Source organism: Mytilus edulis, chromosome 6 (genome assembly GCF_963676685.1).
Source record: "Mytilus edulis chromosome 6, xbMytEdul2.2, whole genome shotgun sequence".
Classification (NCBI taxonomy): domain Eukaryota; kingdom Metazoa; phylum Mollusca; class Bivalvia; order Mytilida; family Mytilidae; genus Mytilus; species Mytilus edulis.
In genome coordinates, this window is record NC_092349.1 from 2,711,789 (window position 1) to 2,728,732 (window position 16,944).

General features: G+C 32.2%; 1 protein-coding gene and 1 long non-coding RNA gene across 3 annotated transcripts; one reads left to right on the plus strand and one right to left on the minus strand.

Moving 5' to 3' along the window:
- The first annotated feature begins 2,545 nt into the window (after positions 1–2,545).
- LOC139526940 (uncharacterized) lies at positions 2,546–6,693 on the plus strand. Its single transcript, XR_011665224.1, has 2 exons — positions 2,546–2,668; positions 3,317–6,693. It is a non-coding gene; the product is annotated as an uncharacterized lncRNA (long non-coding RNA).
- Positions 6,694–8,176: 1,483 nt separating this feature from the next.
- On the minus strand, positions 8,177–16,472 carry LOC139526933 (nucleoside hydrolase-like). Of its 2 annotated transcripts, none has more exons than XM_071322117.1 (6): positions 16,336–16,472; positions 14,213–14,417; positions 12,649–12,823; positions 11,403–11,519; positions 9,013–9,155; positions 8,177–8,560 (listed from the first exon to the last, which is right to left on the minus strand). In XM_071322117.1, exons 2-6 carry the CDS (start codon positions 14,393–14,395, stop codon positions 8,231–8,233), a joined length of 948 nt encoding a protein of 315 aa, XP_071178218.1. In that variant the 5' UTR covers positions 14,396–14,417; positions 16,336–16,472; the 3' UTR covers positions 8,177–8,230. The 2 variants fall into 2 exon arrangements, with proteins under 2 accessions (XP_071178218.1, XP_071178219.1); XM_071322118.1 differs by having other exon boundaries at positions 14,213–14,395; positions 16,336–16,414.
- Positions 16,473–16,944: the final 472 nt, after the last annotated feature.

The following is a 16,944-nucleotide window of genomic DNA, read 5'->3' on the forward strand; positions in this document are numbered from 1 at the left end:
ACTAGAGCGGGCCCCCTCTTAGGGCAGTCAGTGCCCCCCCCCCCCTTTAAGAAAATTTCTGGATCCGCCACTGTTGTGTCTAGTTATAACTTGATGATTACCTTGCAATATTAAGGCTTCTTCAATTGTTTAAACAGTATAGAGTTACTCTTCGCATTAGGAAGAATTTATCAAGCTATTTCATGCATAGTTGATTTTTTTTTATCTCATGAAATATCTCTGGACGTATTTTACCGTTACAGCAGATAGATATTAGTATATGAATAAGAATAGGATGTAAGTTTCAAAATATACTTTTTTCATATTTCATATGTTCATTGCATTCTTAACGTATGATGAGGTAATAAATAATTTCCTGTTTTAGCTAGCAAACAAAGTGGATATCCTGTTTCTTGCTATATACTCTAATACATTTTCTGTAAACCTATAAGAGTACAAACCGTTGAGAGTTTACGCATTTTGATCTACTTTAGGTTGTCGTAATTAGTTTGACCTACCAAACTGCTAAATCCGAGCGCCACTTACGAGTCTAATGTACACGAAACGATAGTCTTGCGTATTAAAATATACGGCTATCTGTTGTATCTGTGGATATTTAACCTGTACTTATTTGTCTGTAGGGTTCAAATAAGATTTACTTTTTTTTCGAAAATGAGGGTTAAAATAATATTATGGTTATGCATATGTTCAACATTCAATCGAAAGGTTAAGTGTCCCATTTCTTTCTTAATGTATTAAGGAGAACAGAAACATCAATACACGTTGATATTGTTAACAGATAATCTAAATTGAAAATGAAATTCTTAAATATTGAATGTAATCCGTAGTGTTACAAAATGTCGATATTAACAATTGAAAAATTGAAAATGAGTAAAAACATATATTTTATCAATTCTATTTAAATTTTCGCTGTTTAGTTCAGTTTTACAAATAAGACACTAATTCTTGTGAACCCTGATTCTGAAGGAATAGACTCCTTCATATTAGATAAAGGAAGATATGGTGTGAGTGCCAATGAGACAACTCTCAATCAAAATAACAATTTAAAAAAAAATAAACCATTATAGGCCTTCAACACGGAGCCTTGGCTCACACCGAACAACAGGCTATATAAAGGGCCCCAAAATTACTAGTGTAAAACCATTCAAACGGGAAAACCAACGGTCTAATCTATATAAAATTAAAAAAAACGAGAGACGAGAAACACGTATAAATTACAAAAACAAACGACAACTACTGTACATCAGATTCCTGACTTAGGACATGTGCAAACATTTGTTTGCAGAACTGGTTATTAACTTTGTAATAAAGCTTATGAAAATAATGGTATTAATTATTTTTGGAGTGTTAAAAATTCTTTAGAGGTTTTAGATAAAATACATGCTTTCAATGGTCCTTACAATTCTGTTGACAGTTATTATTTGTCTACTCTGTACACTACACTTCCACACAATCTTATAAAGAAAAAGTTTTTGTATTTGATAAAATGGTCTTTCGAAAAATCGCATTGTAATTTTATTTGCTGTAACTCGTTTAAAGCCTTTTTCTGTAACGAAAAAGGAAAGTATGCTAGATACACTTATTTGAAATAGGTTTATATTGCAGTTAAATATGGTCAATGTAGACATTAATTTTCATTAACATTTAAAACACAGGTTATCTTACATATCTCTGATACCTTATACGGGTTTGGTTGCTTTCTGTTTTATCACCTTTTAAGTATTATTAGGATTTGGATTTAAAAATTTTGGCAGCGTGCTTCACTGAAGAAACATAAATAGTCGAAATGCACATATACCGCAGTAAAACTGGTATGTACTAAACTCCTAACGGGAAGGATTGTGCCTGATGTTCATATGATGAAATCCTAACCTTTCAGTCAGTTTAATTGAAGTCTGGAGCTGGCATGTCAGTTAACTGCTAGTAGTCTGTTGTTATTTATGTATTATTGTCAATTTGTTTATTTTCTTTGGTTACATCTTCTGACATCAGACTCGGACTTCTCTTGAACTGAATTTTAATGTGCGTATTGTTATGCATTTACTTTTCTACATTGGCTAGAGGTATAGGGAGAGGGTTGAGATCTCACAAACATGTTTAACCCCGCCGCATTTTGCGCCTGTCCCAAGTCAGGAGCCTCTGGCCTTTGTTAGTCTTGTATTATTTTAATTTTAGTTTCTTGTGTACAATTTGGAAATTAGTATGGCGTTCATTATCACTGAACAAGTATATATTTGTTTAAGGGCCAGTTGAAGGACGCATCCGGGTGCGGGAATTTCTCGCTACATTGAAGACCTGTTGGTGACCTTCTGCTGTTGTTTTTTTTCTATGGTCGGGTTGTTGTCTCTTTGGCACATTCCCCATTTTCATTCTCAATTTTATGTTAAATGTTATTATCTAAAACAAGCAGTGAAAATGTAATATAGAATTATATTGTCACACTATTTATATTTATGAAAAAAATGCGATGAATCTATAAATCGGAATTATGAATAAGGAAGTTACAATAACAATTGCAAAGTGTTTTTTTTTTTCTATAAAGGAAGTAAAAACGTCAATAAAGTAAACTGAAATCCTGTGATGCAATTTACTTTTACACATTATATCTGGACAAAACACAGAGAAGAAGATGATGATATAGCTTTGAATATAAATTATCCTACTAAAGGTCAGTATTAAGCTGTATTGTTTAAATTCTCCGGAAATTGAATTGTTATTGGTAATTGGTTTTATTTAAATAATTATGTGGTCTTTTAAAACTCATTTAGATAGACCGGACGGTTCTATCTCTTAATTAATTATCTTAGAATATGGGAGTTAGATAAACTTACTTAAATAATTGTTAACTGTGATTTATATATGTATTTATATATATATATATATATATATATTGGCTGAATTTATAACCGCGATCTTCGATATCTAAAATTGGAACCTGATATATCCATCCCGTGATTTTGGATTGTAATTAGGATACTGAATTTTAAATGCAAAATCATGAACTTGAAATATGTCGATGATTTCTTTCCACAAGTCTATAAAACAAAAGTATTCAGATATCAATTTGTTTATAAGGGCTGTCAACAAACTTCATCAACTTTGAAAGAGAATTTAAAAGCTTTAATAAACTAATCTGAAAATGCTTTTGGTAGTGGAAGCGTCGTTGACGAAGTCGTTTGTCAAACAATCATTTTCGATGAAATTAGTATAGCTTAACGTATCAACAAGAATTGAATTGTTCGATTTTTTTGTTGTTTATGTCAGGCTGATTGTGTTAAACAATATGGCATTATAAATAATTTAATATTTTTTACAGGCAAGTGCATGAAGAAAGATCGAAATGAACTTCATAGTAATTCTAAAGTTTTGGTTAGTGTTATGTTTCTTAATACATACAATCAAAACAGAGTCCGTGAAATCTGATCTGATATTCCCCTGTGCAAACTTTACCGACCAAGAAGAACTGTATGTAGACTGTTCTTATAGAAACCTAACAAGTATTCCACGTTTGCCAGACAATACTATTCACCTTTATTTACAACACAACTTCCTGATGCAAATACCAGATAATACATTCGAAAACATGACAAATCTTATTACGTTAGATTTATCATTCAACATATTGATATTATATACCAAGCAGACGTTCACTGGTCTTCGACACCTGCAAACTCTTAAACTCGGGAACAATATTATCAATCGTATACCAAATAAAACCTTTGGCGGTATGAAGAATCTTAGAGAACTTGATATATCATATTGCCATGTATCATCAATAAATGAACAAACATTTTATGGGCTAAATAACCTCGTACATCTCGCTCTCGAAAAGAATGGTTTGTATTACAATAAGAAACAACTTCCGAAGGGAAGCTTTCAGCCTTTAAAATCCTTGAAACAGCTCTCTGTTCGAAACAATAATTTTGGAACAATTAATAAAATTTTCCCAGATGAGACAATTGCAGATTTAATCCTGTTAGAAGTATTAGTATTAGATGTTAGCTGTGTGAATCATAATATGCAGTTATTTGGAAAGGGGTTTTCCTCACTTCAAAATCTCCGAACACTCAATTTTAGTATTTGTGATACCGTTTCCCTCCATAATGATACATTCAAGTATACACCATATCTGACCAATGTCTATATCAGCAAGTGCAACATTCTACGGATCGATGGGTTAGGAGCATTTATGAAACTCGGAAGACTGACAGTTTTAGAATTGGATATAGATATCACTGAAGGATTAATGCCAGCAGTTCATACATTTCCATGGGACAAAATAAATAATGCACTCTACAATACACACATTCGTGAATTGTATTGTACCAAGAATAACGACGTGCTAGTTTTCCCAAAACAACGTAGTATACGGGCCCCACCTAATCTTCGAAGTCTAGCTTTCAGTAATTTGGGTTTTAGTCAGCTATTGCTTAATCTTACATACGTGACAACCCTTAAAATCGATGGAAACAAACTTGGAAACTATTTAGCGAACAATACCTATATGATGACCAAATACAATAGACTTGAATTTATCTCGCTCTCAAATAATTCAATTTATAAACTAAATTCTGAATTATTCAATGACCAACCGCACTTGAAAGTCATTGACTTAAGTTATAATTTCCTTAAACATATCAACTTTCACTTGAAACATATAATTCATTTAGAGATGCTAAATCTTTCAAATAATTCAATAGTTTATTTAGATGATGATTCAATAGCGAATATAGATCAAATTCTTAAAGAAAATAATAATCTAAAAATAAATCTGGGTGGAAATCCCCTAAACTGTGGCTGCTCTTTACTCCCTTACTTGGAATGGATGATTAATGTTCGTGAACATTTTGTAAATTTTAATCAATACAAATGCGTTCTAGAAAACGGGAGCATGCCAATGTCAAATTCGTTTGAGGACTTAATACATCATCTTCAAACAGACTGCATGAATTACTCATATTTGATAGTTGGCGTGTCATTCACTTTATTTGGCTTCATATCATTATTGATAGCATCTCTCATTTATAGACACAGGTGGAAACTCCGCTATTTATTTTATACAGCAAAATTGAGATATGCCTCTCAAAATAACATGGACAATCGTGGACAATACGTCTACGATGCTTTTATATCTTACTCCGACGAAATTAGAACGTTTGTAACGAAAGACTGTATTGATAATCTAGAACAAGATGGACATTTGAAACTATGTATACATCATCGAGACTTTCTACCGGGCGCAGCCATAACTGACAATATCACCCAAGCCATCCAAAGCAGTCGAAAAACAATCTGCATCATAACGAGGTCTTTTATCGAATCCGACTATTGCATGTTTGAATATAATATGGCAAGAATGGAAAGTATTCACAGAAAGAAAGACAAAAGTCTAATTTTTCTTGTGTTTTACGAGCAACTGCAACCTGAGGAGTTACCTTTAGTATTATATGAAATTATTCAGAAAAAAACATATATCGAATACCCAAATGATGTGCACGGAAATTTCATTTTCTGGGAGAAAATCAAAGACGCTATCAATGCATAGAAGAGGAATTATCAATCTGACTACAATTAAAAACTACCGATATCAAATATATCCAAATGAGTATCAACACATGACAAATTAAATAAATCGTTTTTTTTAAAAAGCAAAATATTTTGAAGTTGGAGAGTTTGAGACAGAGCAGATGATACTAGGACTGAGTCTTAAAAAAATCGTTATTTTATTTATTTATAAGCTTAGAGAGGAGATTTAGAAAGAATATTTTTCGTCATAGTAGCTAGTAGAATTGGTACAGCTTTATAGTGTACTCAATGCTATTTAGGCAATATGGGAACAACTTTAGATATATATCATTTAACATGACACCTATTCGATGGTCCTTTTCGTTCAGATTCTGATGCTTAAAAGATTCATTATCGGAAACAATTGTTGAAGGGAAATTCATTTTGAAATTTATCTATCAAAACTTATTGCATAAACCTATCATTCATTTTGTCTCTGTTTTGTTATTTAGTGCATTTTTTGTCTTATAAATACCGTAATTTTAAACCGTGACGAAAAAGATACTAAGAAGTGTATTTCGATGCGACATTTTTTTTTATATGTATTTCATGTCAAAAAGAGTCGGGACAATCAAAATTCCCACGTCAAAGAAAGACAGACAAAAGCATGGAAAAAACGAAAAAAGACGAACAAACAATCAAGGAAACAGTCAAGAAAACACTACACAGAAAAATCAAGACTGAGCAACAAGAACCTCACAAAAAAGGGGGTGTTCCAACAGACAAAATGATCGTGGGGTTCAATTTTATCGACATTTTGTTGCATAATGCATCTAGAATAATTTGTTAATTCTAGGCAATGCATGTGTGTTAAACGCATTAAATTAACATGGAAACAATGTACCCGAACTAGAAATAAGGGAGCGTTCTTGAAATAAGGAGCAATTCCATCAGATTATGTTACCATTAGTATCATATCACTGAAGTGCATGAATCTTGTATTATATTTAAAACTCAATTAAGCGTTATTTTGGCGAGGTAGACTTGGTGCTAGTTTATGGCAAACGGAAAATGTTTGTCAGATTTGTTTAATCAATCATGCTTTAAAAGTATACTTCATGCTTCAATTGTACTAGCTTTCTTATATGTTCTTAGTCTTTCGTGTTTTATAAACTGTTAGTTTTTGCCATGGCATTGTCATAGTATCCTTTTCTATGTTTGTTTGTTAGAACATTAAATGTTTAGTGGAGTCATTACAATACTGTTTTTTTAAATAATAAGATTGTAAATTCCTGTAAGATTAAGCTTCACTGTTCGACAACGAAAATTGAGCATTTCAATGAAAGGTAAGAAGCATTATTATATGCCCCTTTTTCGGTTGCCTCTGTTATTTTCCTTTATTTGTATAATAGCTAATTGAAAAAGTGTGTTATACATGTTATATATACTGAAGCGGTACCTGTTACTGTAAATTCAGAAATTATTGCGAGGTTTTAATTAATGAGATTAATACGACTTGGTGAGTATCGCAAACATAAGAAATCTAATTCTGATATCAGATACACATAACTGTATGCAGATTTTCCTAAATTGAATCATCAATCTCGTATTTTTGTCTATTCTTCAAATTAAAATCGACATAATAAAATACACGCAATAATTTCTGAATACGTTTTAAACTTAAATTGAAATCCTCTGTTTTTGAACGTTTTCTTTGTTGTGTTTTATGGAGATTTTGAGTTTAAAATATGATAGGCATGTTCGTGTTTAAGAGTTGATGAAAAATTAAAAAAGAGTTGAAATTCATTGCTCAGTGTCATTGTGGCTGTGGTCAAAATAGAGGTTAAAAAATTTAAAAATTTAATTTCGGCTTACTTGGTTTTATTAAATTTTAAGTATTGTGACTATTGAACCAAGTTTTTATCTATTCAATGAACATGTCTTTTGTTTTTATATCCAGCATGCTTTGTTTACTATCTCATTGCGATATTAAACGAATCGCTATAAGCATTCGTTGAATAGCAGTGGGACATGAAAAAGCCAAGTTATATAGAGATGTCCATATACATTTGAGCTTTGGCTTTTCGTGAGTTGTTTGTTAAGTAGTTAACATATCTGATACCAGGTGCGCTACACCTGATATGTTTAAATCTTGATTTGTATGTTCTTAATTAAATTACGAGATTTAGTAAACTCGTCGATCAACTAATAGTATTCAAAGACGATTTTTCTAGATTAAAAAATAATGTTCAATTCAATCACAGCCAATTGTATGTAAAGCAAGAGGTTGAAATAAGATTGAAAAAAAATATAAGAATCACTGTATAAATTTCGCGTGTCCGAAGACATTTTTCTGGATTTACCTACGGGGTGAACGATCAAAGCCACAACTCTAAGAAATTCCGGGTTGTATAAATACTTAGAAACTTTGGAAGCAATATGAAACCAAAACTACAAAACAAAAAACCAACATGTTCTTCGAAAAATGTAAGATACCAAGACACAATTAGAAACCATACGTTAACGAAATGTACTAAACCAAGACACAACAAAATTAGAGAAGGTACTGCTTTAGGTACCAATCATATTACTTGTGCAATGAAAAATGATGCTGTTGATCAATTATGATGGTTGTCTTTCATTTAATGTAGACATTTAAAAAAAATTACCATTGTTTGACAGTGTAAACTTTATTCAATGAGTATAAACTACAGACTTACATTGGTTAAAGAACCATGGACATATAGTATTCTTTAGCTTTCTCGATACTAAATTTCTTTACTATTCTGACGTTTGGAGGATTTTTGGTTTTATTTCTCCAGTCAGAAATTAGCTGACCCCTGGTATGAACTCCACCCAATTCCACAGTTGACCATACATTTAAATACTCCGTAATTATATTATTATCAATAGCTAATGCCATAGCTAATAGGTCACACAACGAAAAGTCTTCTGTTTTGATGATATTTCTGTTCCGTTCAGCTGTCATACGGCAGATATTTTTAAAGAAACGTGCTTTATTGGTGTCCACCTCAACCCATTGATTATACCAATCCTGTGAAATAAAACCAGCCATGAAATTGTTTTCTATTTCATCAAATTTCTTAAGATATCATAATGATTTAATTCCATTTAAATAAATAAAAATAAATGTTGAATTATAAACTAAAACATAAGAGGGATTCCAGAAGTTTTAAGAACATAAATACAATTCATAGATAATCATTATCCAATATTATAAATAAGCTTATCAAACTAACGTGGGTGCTTATTCTTTGTAATAGAATTGTTTTGGAATGAGTAACAAATATATCCGAAAAGCTATCCGAAAAGCTATTATTAAATTCAAAGTTGTATATAGATCAAATATAAAACGTATTCTTTACATTGTATAAATCAATTTCAGGGAGGCGATTTATAGATTTTATACTACCTTATGATGTGTTAACGTAACACAAAACTTGTCGTGTAAAAGTTGACCCTCAAAATCACAAATATATAACTTACCCAAGAAACACCTGCACCTACAGATTTACACAGTTCCCAGGAAACAATCGTAGTTTGACAATGGAGCTCTTGTAATGTGACATAGGCCGCTTCTGGATCAGCAAAGAAATTAAATTCAGCTCCAAGTCTATCTCCTCCTTTTCCTTAAAATAATAAAAAGTGATCTTAATAACCACGTGTCGAGGAGGTTGTAATTATCCACTTCTGGTGTTAACGAGTATGTGTTTATTATATAAATTTTGTGTAATTTTTGATTTTATAAAAATGGATAATTACCACGTGAATCACTGTTTACATTTACTCGGAAGAAATTGTTCCGAGTATTCCTTATTTTGATTGGTCAATTTGTTACCTGGATACAGGACGCTCATATATATTTCTTTGTTTCGGGATTCGCGGTACATTTGAAATTTTTCATTGAAATTATTTTCATATTTTAACTATTGATCAGTTTAAGTCTGCCTATTGTAATTTAATTTCTACCGCCAAGTTGTTGTTTCCTTTTATGGTTATTGCTTTGTCTGGTATTCTTCCGCGTCCTGTTGATTTTGAGGAAACAGGTCAGAAGATAAAGGATGTTAATATGGCTTTGTTAAATTTATGTTTGAGTTATGAAGTCGAATTCATTCATTCGTATAGAAATTTTTTGAAATGTGGAAAGCCAAAGGTGGAGCTATTTGCGTATAAAGATGGTGGTTTACATCTCAATTGTGATGGTACAAGGCAGTTAGGTTTATATTTTAAAAGAAGGGTTGCTCATTTAATTTAGATAGGTTAACTTGTCATTTGAGATGAATTTCTCAAGTGGAGTTAAAGGATTAGATATGGTTGAATTTCATGTTTCTACCATACTTCCTTTGGTTTTTTTTAGTTTATGGTTGATATTATTTCTTCCATACTAAAATTTGGATTATTTTTATTTTATTTTCCTTAATATGTATTGGTATTATTTAAGATTGTTTGGTTAAGATGTAGTTAGGTTTATTTATATTAATATGTACTAATATTTTTATTTTATATTGCAGGTAAGGGACTCTTTTCAGTGAGTATTGTTCACACTGTTGGGTGCTGTTTCTTTTCATATGAGATATTGTTTCTTGTATGGAGAAAAGTTTATGTTCAGGGTTGATATTGTTTCTTCCTTAATTGCTTGCTTTAATTATTTAGTTTTTGCTTGATATTATTTCTTGCATGCTAGATTAACAAGCTTAAATTGTGTATTGTTTATATGATAGTTAAAATTAATCTGCTTAATTCTTTGTTCAACACAGTTGTTTGTTTATTTTTTTTGGCGGCCGTTGGCTTGGCGGCTAGCTCATGTGTTTATTCGAGCTGTTTGGATGAATATATTTATCATTTCTAATGGCTAGACGCTATATTTGCTCTTGAACATTAACTTTACATGTTATATGTGACTGTCAGTGGTATAGTCGAGTGTTTGTCCTGTGATGTGAAATATATCTGTTTGTCTTGTGTATATATTGTGCCGTAATAAAATTGAGTAACTTTGATTTCTTTTGTGAGAAGCCTGGTAATTGTGTAATTTTTGATTTTATAAAAATGGATAATTACCACGTGAATCATAGCCTGGGTCCTGGCTACTGATTAGCTCCGCTACATGTTAGCCTGGGGTCCTGGCTACTGATTAGCTTATCGACGCAGTATGATTGGGCCAGGTTTCCAGGCTACGTGAATCACTGTTTACATTTACTCGGAAGAAATTGTTCCGAGTATTCCTTATTTTGATTGGTCAATTTGTTACCTGGATACAGGACGCTCATATATATTTCTTTGTTTCGGGATTCGCGGTACATTTGAAATTTTTCATTGAAATTATTTACCCTCCCACCCGCCGCATACAACTGTGTTAGTTATGAATTTTAATGTATTTTATGTACTTATTTATAAGATGTGCTTGTGTATACTGTGGCTAGCTCATGTGTTTATTCGAGCTGTTTGGATGAATATATTTATCATTTCTAATGGCTAGACGCTATATTTGCTCTTGAACATTAACTTTACATGTTATATGTGACTGTCAGTGGTATAGTCGAGTGTTTGTCCTGTGCTGTGAAATATATCTGTTTGTCTTGTGTATATATTGTGCCGTAATAAAATTGAGTAACTTTGATTTCTTTTGTGAGAAGCCTGGTAATTGTTAGAAGATTCAAAGATTCAAAGAGCAGTTTGACATATATTTGCTCGATCTTGTCTTCAATATATAAACACGAAAGACGATTAAGAGTCCGTTGTATAAACAGGTGCATGTTGGCATATTTCTTTGTTGTTTTGGGGTTTCTGACTCATTGAATTTTACTTATCGCTCTTTTTTCTGTCTGATCTGAAATACTGCATTAATTATGTAATATTACACTTAACATAATGTATACCTTCTATATTTCCTCCCATAATGAAGACTTCTTTTAACTTGCTGCCGAAATCAGGGTCAAGTCTAAGGGCTATTGCAATGTTTGTTAACGGCGCCAAAGCCACTAATGTTATTTCTCCTAAAATCAGAGATTGCAAGTTTTAAATAATGAGTAATCTTTCTTCTTAGTTCCCTTGAATTCATCTGTCCAATTGTGCCTTACAACATTGCCATACGGTATCGAAGGTGTGAAAATCCTACACCTGGTGATTTCAAGTACTAGAAATTATAATTTATAATCATGATAATATAGTGAAGGTTTTTACTAACATCATATGTCAAAATAGGTGCATTCTTTTAAACACACAATAATGACAGAAATGGTATTTGTTTCGAAGAAAACATTTTAGAGAAGATCCGAAGATAGCAAGTGGCAATGAAAACCACAATCTCCGTACAGCGCTTGTTTCCTTTCCGTATACTTAGTACACTACAATACAATGTTTAGTGTAGTGATACGAAGTAAGTACGGAACGGATGTGAGCTCTGCGCCGGAGATTGTGAAAACCATAGGTTGATTAAAACATACATAACAATAGCCTACAGAGAAAACAAATATGTTCAACGTTCTATATTTGTTTTTTTGTATAAAACCCTTCACAAAAGGTCTTCGATTTCAGCAGCGCATGTTTATTTCTTTTGAAAATTAATAAGGTCTGGGGCGATATTAAGATTGTAGTTTGGTCAGTATGACCATTGGTTTATCGTCGTAATCTAGAGAATAGTAAGTTTTTACATAATGACATTGTGAGACAAGTGACTCTAGCTCGCCTGCTAAAGCGGAGGATACATATAACGTGATTCGTTCGTTCGTCCGTTCGTCAATTTGTCCTTCTGTACCACTTTTGTACCTGACTTTGTGATACTTTCACAGATTTTTACTCACAGGATGGACGTTTGCACCTTATTTTCATCCCTTCATCTGCATGGGTCTTGACAATTTTTGGGTTTACGTTGTATATATTTGTAATTATATAGAATATTAAAAATTGCCATAAACTTGTTGCTTGCTTATTGTTGAAGGTCGTACGGTGACCTATAGTTGTTAATTTCTGTGTCATTTGGTCCCTTGTGGAGAGTTGTATCATTTATAATCATACCACAACTTCTTTTTTTATAATGAATCACGAGAAGCATATGAGTCAATGTGTCAATTGCAATCCTTGTTTATCCTATATATTCTCTTGTTTGCCTCTATACGTACTTACCTGGATTCTCGTTAACCAATTGTAATAGAGCATTTACGGCATGTTCCGTTTTAATCATGGTAATATCTACAGGTTCGTGATTCTGCGCATCGCCTAGTCCATCGTTGCCATGGTAATGTGAAGCTCGTTCTCCTTCGCCCAAAATAGATTTCTCTACTCCTTTGTAAACTGGTATCTACGAGCAAATATGATATAAGTATAACCTGTTACCTGTTACCTGTTACCTAGTCTTTATCTTCCTCCTCTAGCAGGAGCTTCGATCGCTTCTATAGCGTACTTCTTATTTGCACCCTAACCCTTACACACGGGGCACTCATAAAATCAGTATACGTAATTATTATAAATTAATAAAAGTAACATATATACAGCATGCGGACTAATCCATCACCATGTAAACGAAGTTAACCTCATCAAAGATAATCAAATAAACCAGATGGGCGTCTAGTCTACAAAAGACTAATCAATGATACTCGAATCAAAAAGTTTAATTGGCCAAAAATGAAATCAAGTTAAAGAGCAACAATTTATTCATAAATTAATCATCTTAGAATATTGAGAAAGGATTTAATAAATGCTGATATGGTTACAATGTACAATTTTAATTATCGAAAGCTGTTTTTTTTTCAATAATCTTGATTAAGACTATTCGGTTGATTCTCATGAATCGCATGGTTGCTCAGAGGTATATAAAGAACAAGATATAATGGATATTATGGATGATGATACGTTGGTTCTTATCAACCAGTGGCAAATATAACGCATTTCAGTATGAGGACAATTTAAATGTGTTATATGAATATGAAACCTGAATTGACTCGGCCAGGGATAGAACCCACGATATCTAGCACAATTATATAAGTAACTTTTACATAGAGCTAAACAAAACTAAAAAAAAGAATAATTATGTAGCAATTTTGGGTAGACGTGAAAGAGACCAACTAGGCCTGAATCGTTTATCATCTTTGAACACCTGAAGGGTGGTAATGTTATTTAAACAAGAATTGCTTCCCCTTCCAGAGCGCCTACGTCCATTGTGCGTTTTCTATCAGATTATACTTGCTACTCATTACATAGCAAGTGTCCCGCCAAACTCCCCCATCGAGCGTTAAACGCAGTGAAAATAAAGAATTTCAATAGACAACTTTCGAGTTCGATGCATTTCCGTCAAAAACTATGGTTTTAGTGAACGTCATTTGTGTGTTTAGGGGCGTCGTCACTTCCATTCCAATGTTGAGCGAGTGGTTGGAAAACTATAATTCTATTTTTTACGAATTATTCGGCAAATTGAATTCTCAAAATTGACAAATCAGCATTGCTGTCATTAGTGAATTGTCATTAAGTACCTACAGAACAACCATTATTTCTAGTTAATCCTGCACAATGACGATCACTAAGACGCTTGATGAACGTAAATAGTGCAGGGATACAGGCGACCCCCTCTTTCTGGTAAATGACGTCATAAAGGCGCGTATAATTTTTTCCGGTGACGGATGAACTCGAAAGTGGTCTATTGGCATAGGACCAAGAAATAGAACATTTCTTTTTATGATATACATGTACTTACATCGAGTCTGTTGCACACTTTCAGAACTCTGAGAGTATTCCGGCATACGTCATCAATTGCAACATTGCCATTAACACAAGTTATTGCCACCACCTCTACTTCCGGTCTGGACAGCGCTAACATTATGGCTGAAGCGTCGTCTACACCAGTGTCCACATCTATTATCATCTTCATCGTCGCCATCTTGATTTAAGTTTATATTATCCTAATCGGAGGTTTAGATAATAAGAAAGTAATGTATACTAGTACAACATCATTGTTCTTATTATTCTATTACATATGTGGTATATATTATTGGGAAATTTAAATATTCAATCGTGTGCTTGTGAATACATTTCTATAAATATAAGTACTTCCTAAAAGTGTTAGCGCATAACGTGCAATCCGGTAGTTATTTTAATTCAATTTATTTAAGGAAGATTTATGGTATACCGCCATCTTGGATTGAACAATCACAGTAAAAAATCGGTCTAGTTATTTGCCTAAATCTGCAAATTTGGAGACAGATTTGCAATTTGATGGTTAGACTGTTTAATAATATAAAGAAAACTTGGCAATTTATTGTATAATTCAAAATAATTAAACAAATATCATTTTATTTTGCTTTTTGAATCATTTTTTTCAAATGAGCCATTTAAGGGAAGATAACTCTTTTAGTAAAAAATTTATACTGGACCTGTTTCTTGTAATAATCGACGATTTCTAATATTAAATTAACCTTTTCAACGTCAAATACATAATTAAAAAGACCTAGATATAGATACAATAAAAATTTCCAAACCATCATCCCCCATCTCTCAGTACGATACGCAAAAGAAAATCCAAACAATAATGACGTTTAGAGGTTACTTAAATAAAACTTTTATTTTGAAGCCTCCCTGTCAATTTAGTATCTCCAATGATTTTTTTAAAATACTGTCGTCCAACGTCATAATCATGAGGACCACTCATTCTTTAAGTTTCGCCTTAACATGCTTATGTCTTCTTTTTTCTAGAATCAAACATGATTGGTTTAGAAGTTTGGAATGCAGTAAGTTTCAGTTACAATAATCTTTGTCACAGATTTTTATCAAATTACCGAAATTACATAAACAACATATATTTTTATATATATATAAATATAAGAAGAAGTAATAAGAACCATGTGAAAGCTCTCACACAGGCAAACAACCTATAGTTGTAGAATATAAGGTCATACACCACAAGCATGGGTCAGTATGGGACACATTCTACGCACGACTTAACATTTGAGATTTGATCATTTTAAGACAAATTTATGAACTTTTTATACCAATGTGAGACAACAGTCCTTCTGCAGACTCTAGCATTGACCAAATGCCATAGAAGTTCGCAATTATACATCTCAGTATTTCCTTATTACTGTACCCTGACCTTAATGTCATAATACATTCAACTGTTCTACTTGACTAACAACTTTTAAGCAATCTCCAATATATGTACATTTTGTGGGTCATCCTAAGGTATTAGACTAGAGTGAAAATCTCGTCTAGATTAAGATTTCATTCATTTTCTAATATAGTTTATTCATCTTAACACAATTTTCATCATTTTATTTTTTAAACTATTATCTATAGTAATCATGTAAATCATTCTAGTGCTATATCTGTGTCATTGTAATTTATTGTATCTGCACATGTATTCTGTCAAATGCATACCTTTTATCTTGAATAACTATAACCCAAATGTTATTCGATGTAAAATTATCAGAAAAGATGTGTTGATTTAATACAGGCAACTATCTATAGTATCTAGTAGCTCTCATGACGCACCATAACTTTATTGTACACAACATTTATTTAATACTCGACCTAGTTAAAACTCTTACTTTTTGTGGTGACTATCGATTTATTCTTACCAAATTACTACTGTACTTTACAAAATCTTTTAAAGAGGCATTTATTCTTTTTAAATAGATATATAGGTAGTAAACTGAATTTGAAAATTGAGCACTGGTTACTAAATATATCAATAGCAGTTTACATGTCGTCATTTCTTTTCAGTTGTTTTCGACAATATAAACATAGTGAGATATGCATAATGTCATCACAATAAGTAGTATAGCAATATATATTTTGATACATCATATGAAATATATACTTTACCTTAACAGAAGACGCAGTATATCACATGTGGATTGTCAGTATCCAATCACAGGTTCGTCAATGGTCGTCAATCATCAACTGTGATCAACCTATTCGGAGACTTCAGCATGTTCAGTACGCACTGACTGAAGAGTGAATACAAATAATACATTATCGTTCAATACATCTTTTAAAAACTATCGATAGACCTGTCAATGTTCCAGTCATTAGACAAAGATTATATTGTAAGGGGTTGATCCTTTGATTTTCGGGAGGGGAAGGGGATGGGGTAAAAAAAAGGATTTTTTTAGCATGGACATCTTGGCCAGGTACGACCTGATAATCAATAATTGTATACAGAACAGGATGCAAAATATACTTAATGACGCCACATTTATAGACATGTTGTGCTTCTATTATAATCTCGATAATAATAATGTTACTCTTTGTGTTTTCCTAGTAAAAAATGTATCGTATGTAGGCGTTTAAAAGTGCAAAGGTCAACGTTGATATATATATGTTGAGATTTTTAGAATATTTCATCACAAATGATCTTTTTTGGAAATGGCGTTTTGCTGATATGCTTGTCTATATGTCTTTGTGTGCTTCTTTTTTTGCGTATTTATTTGT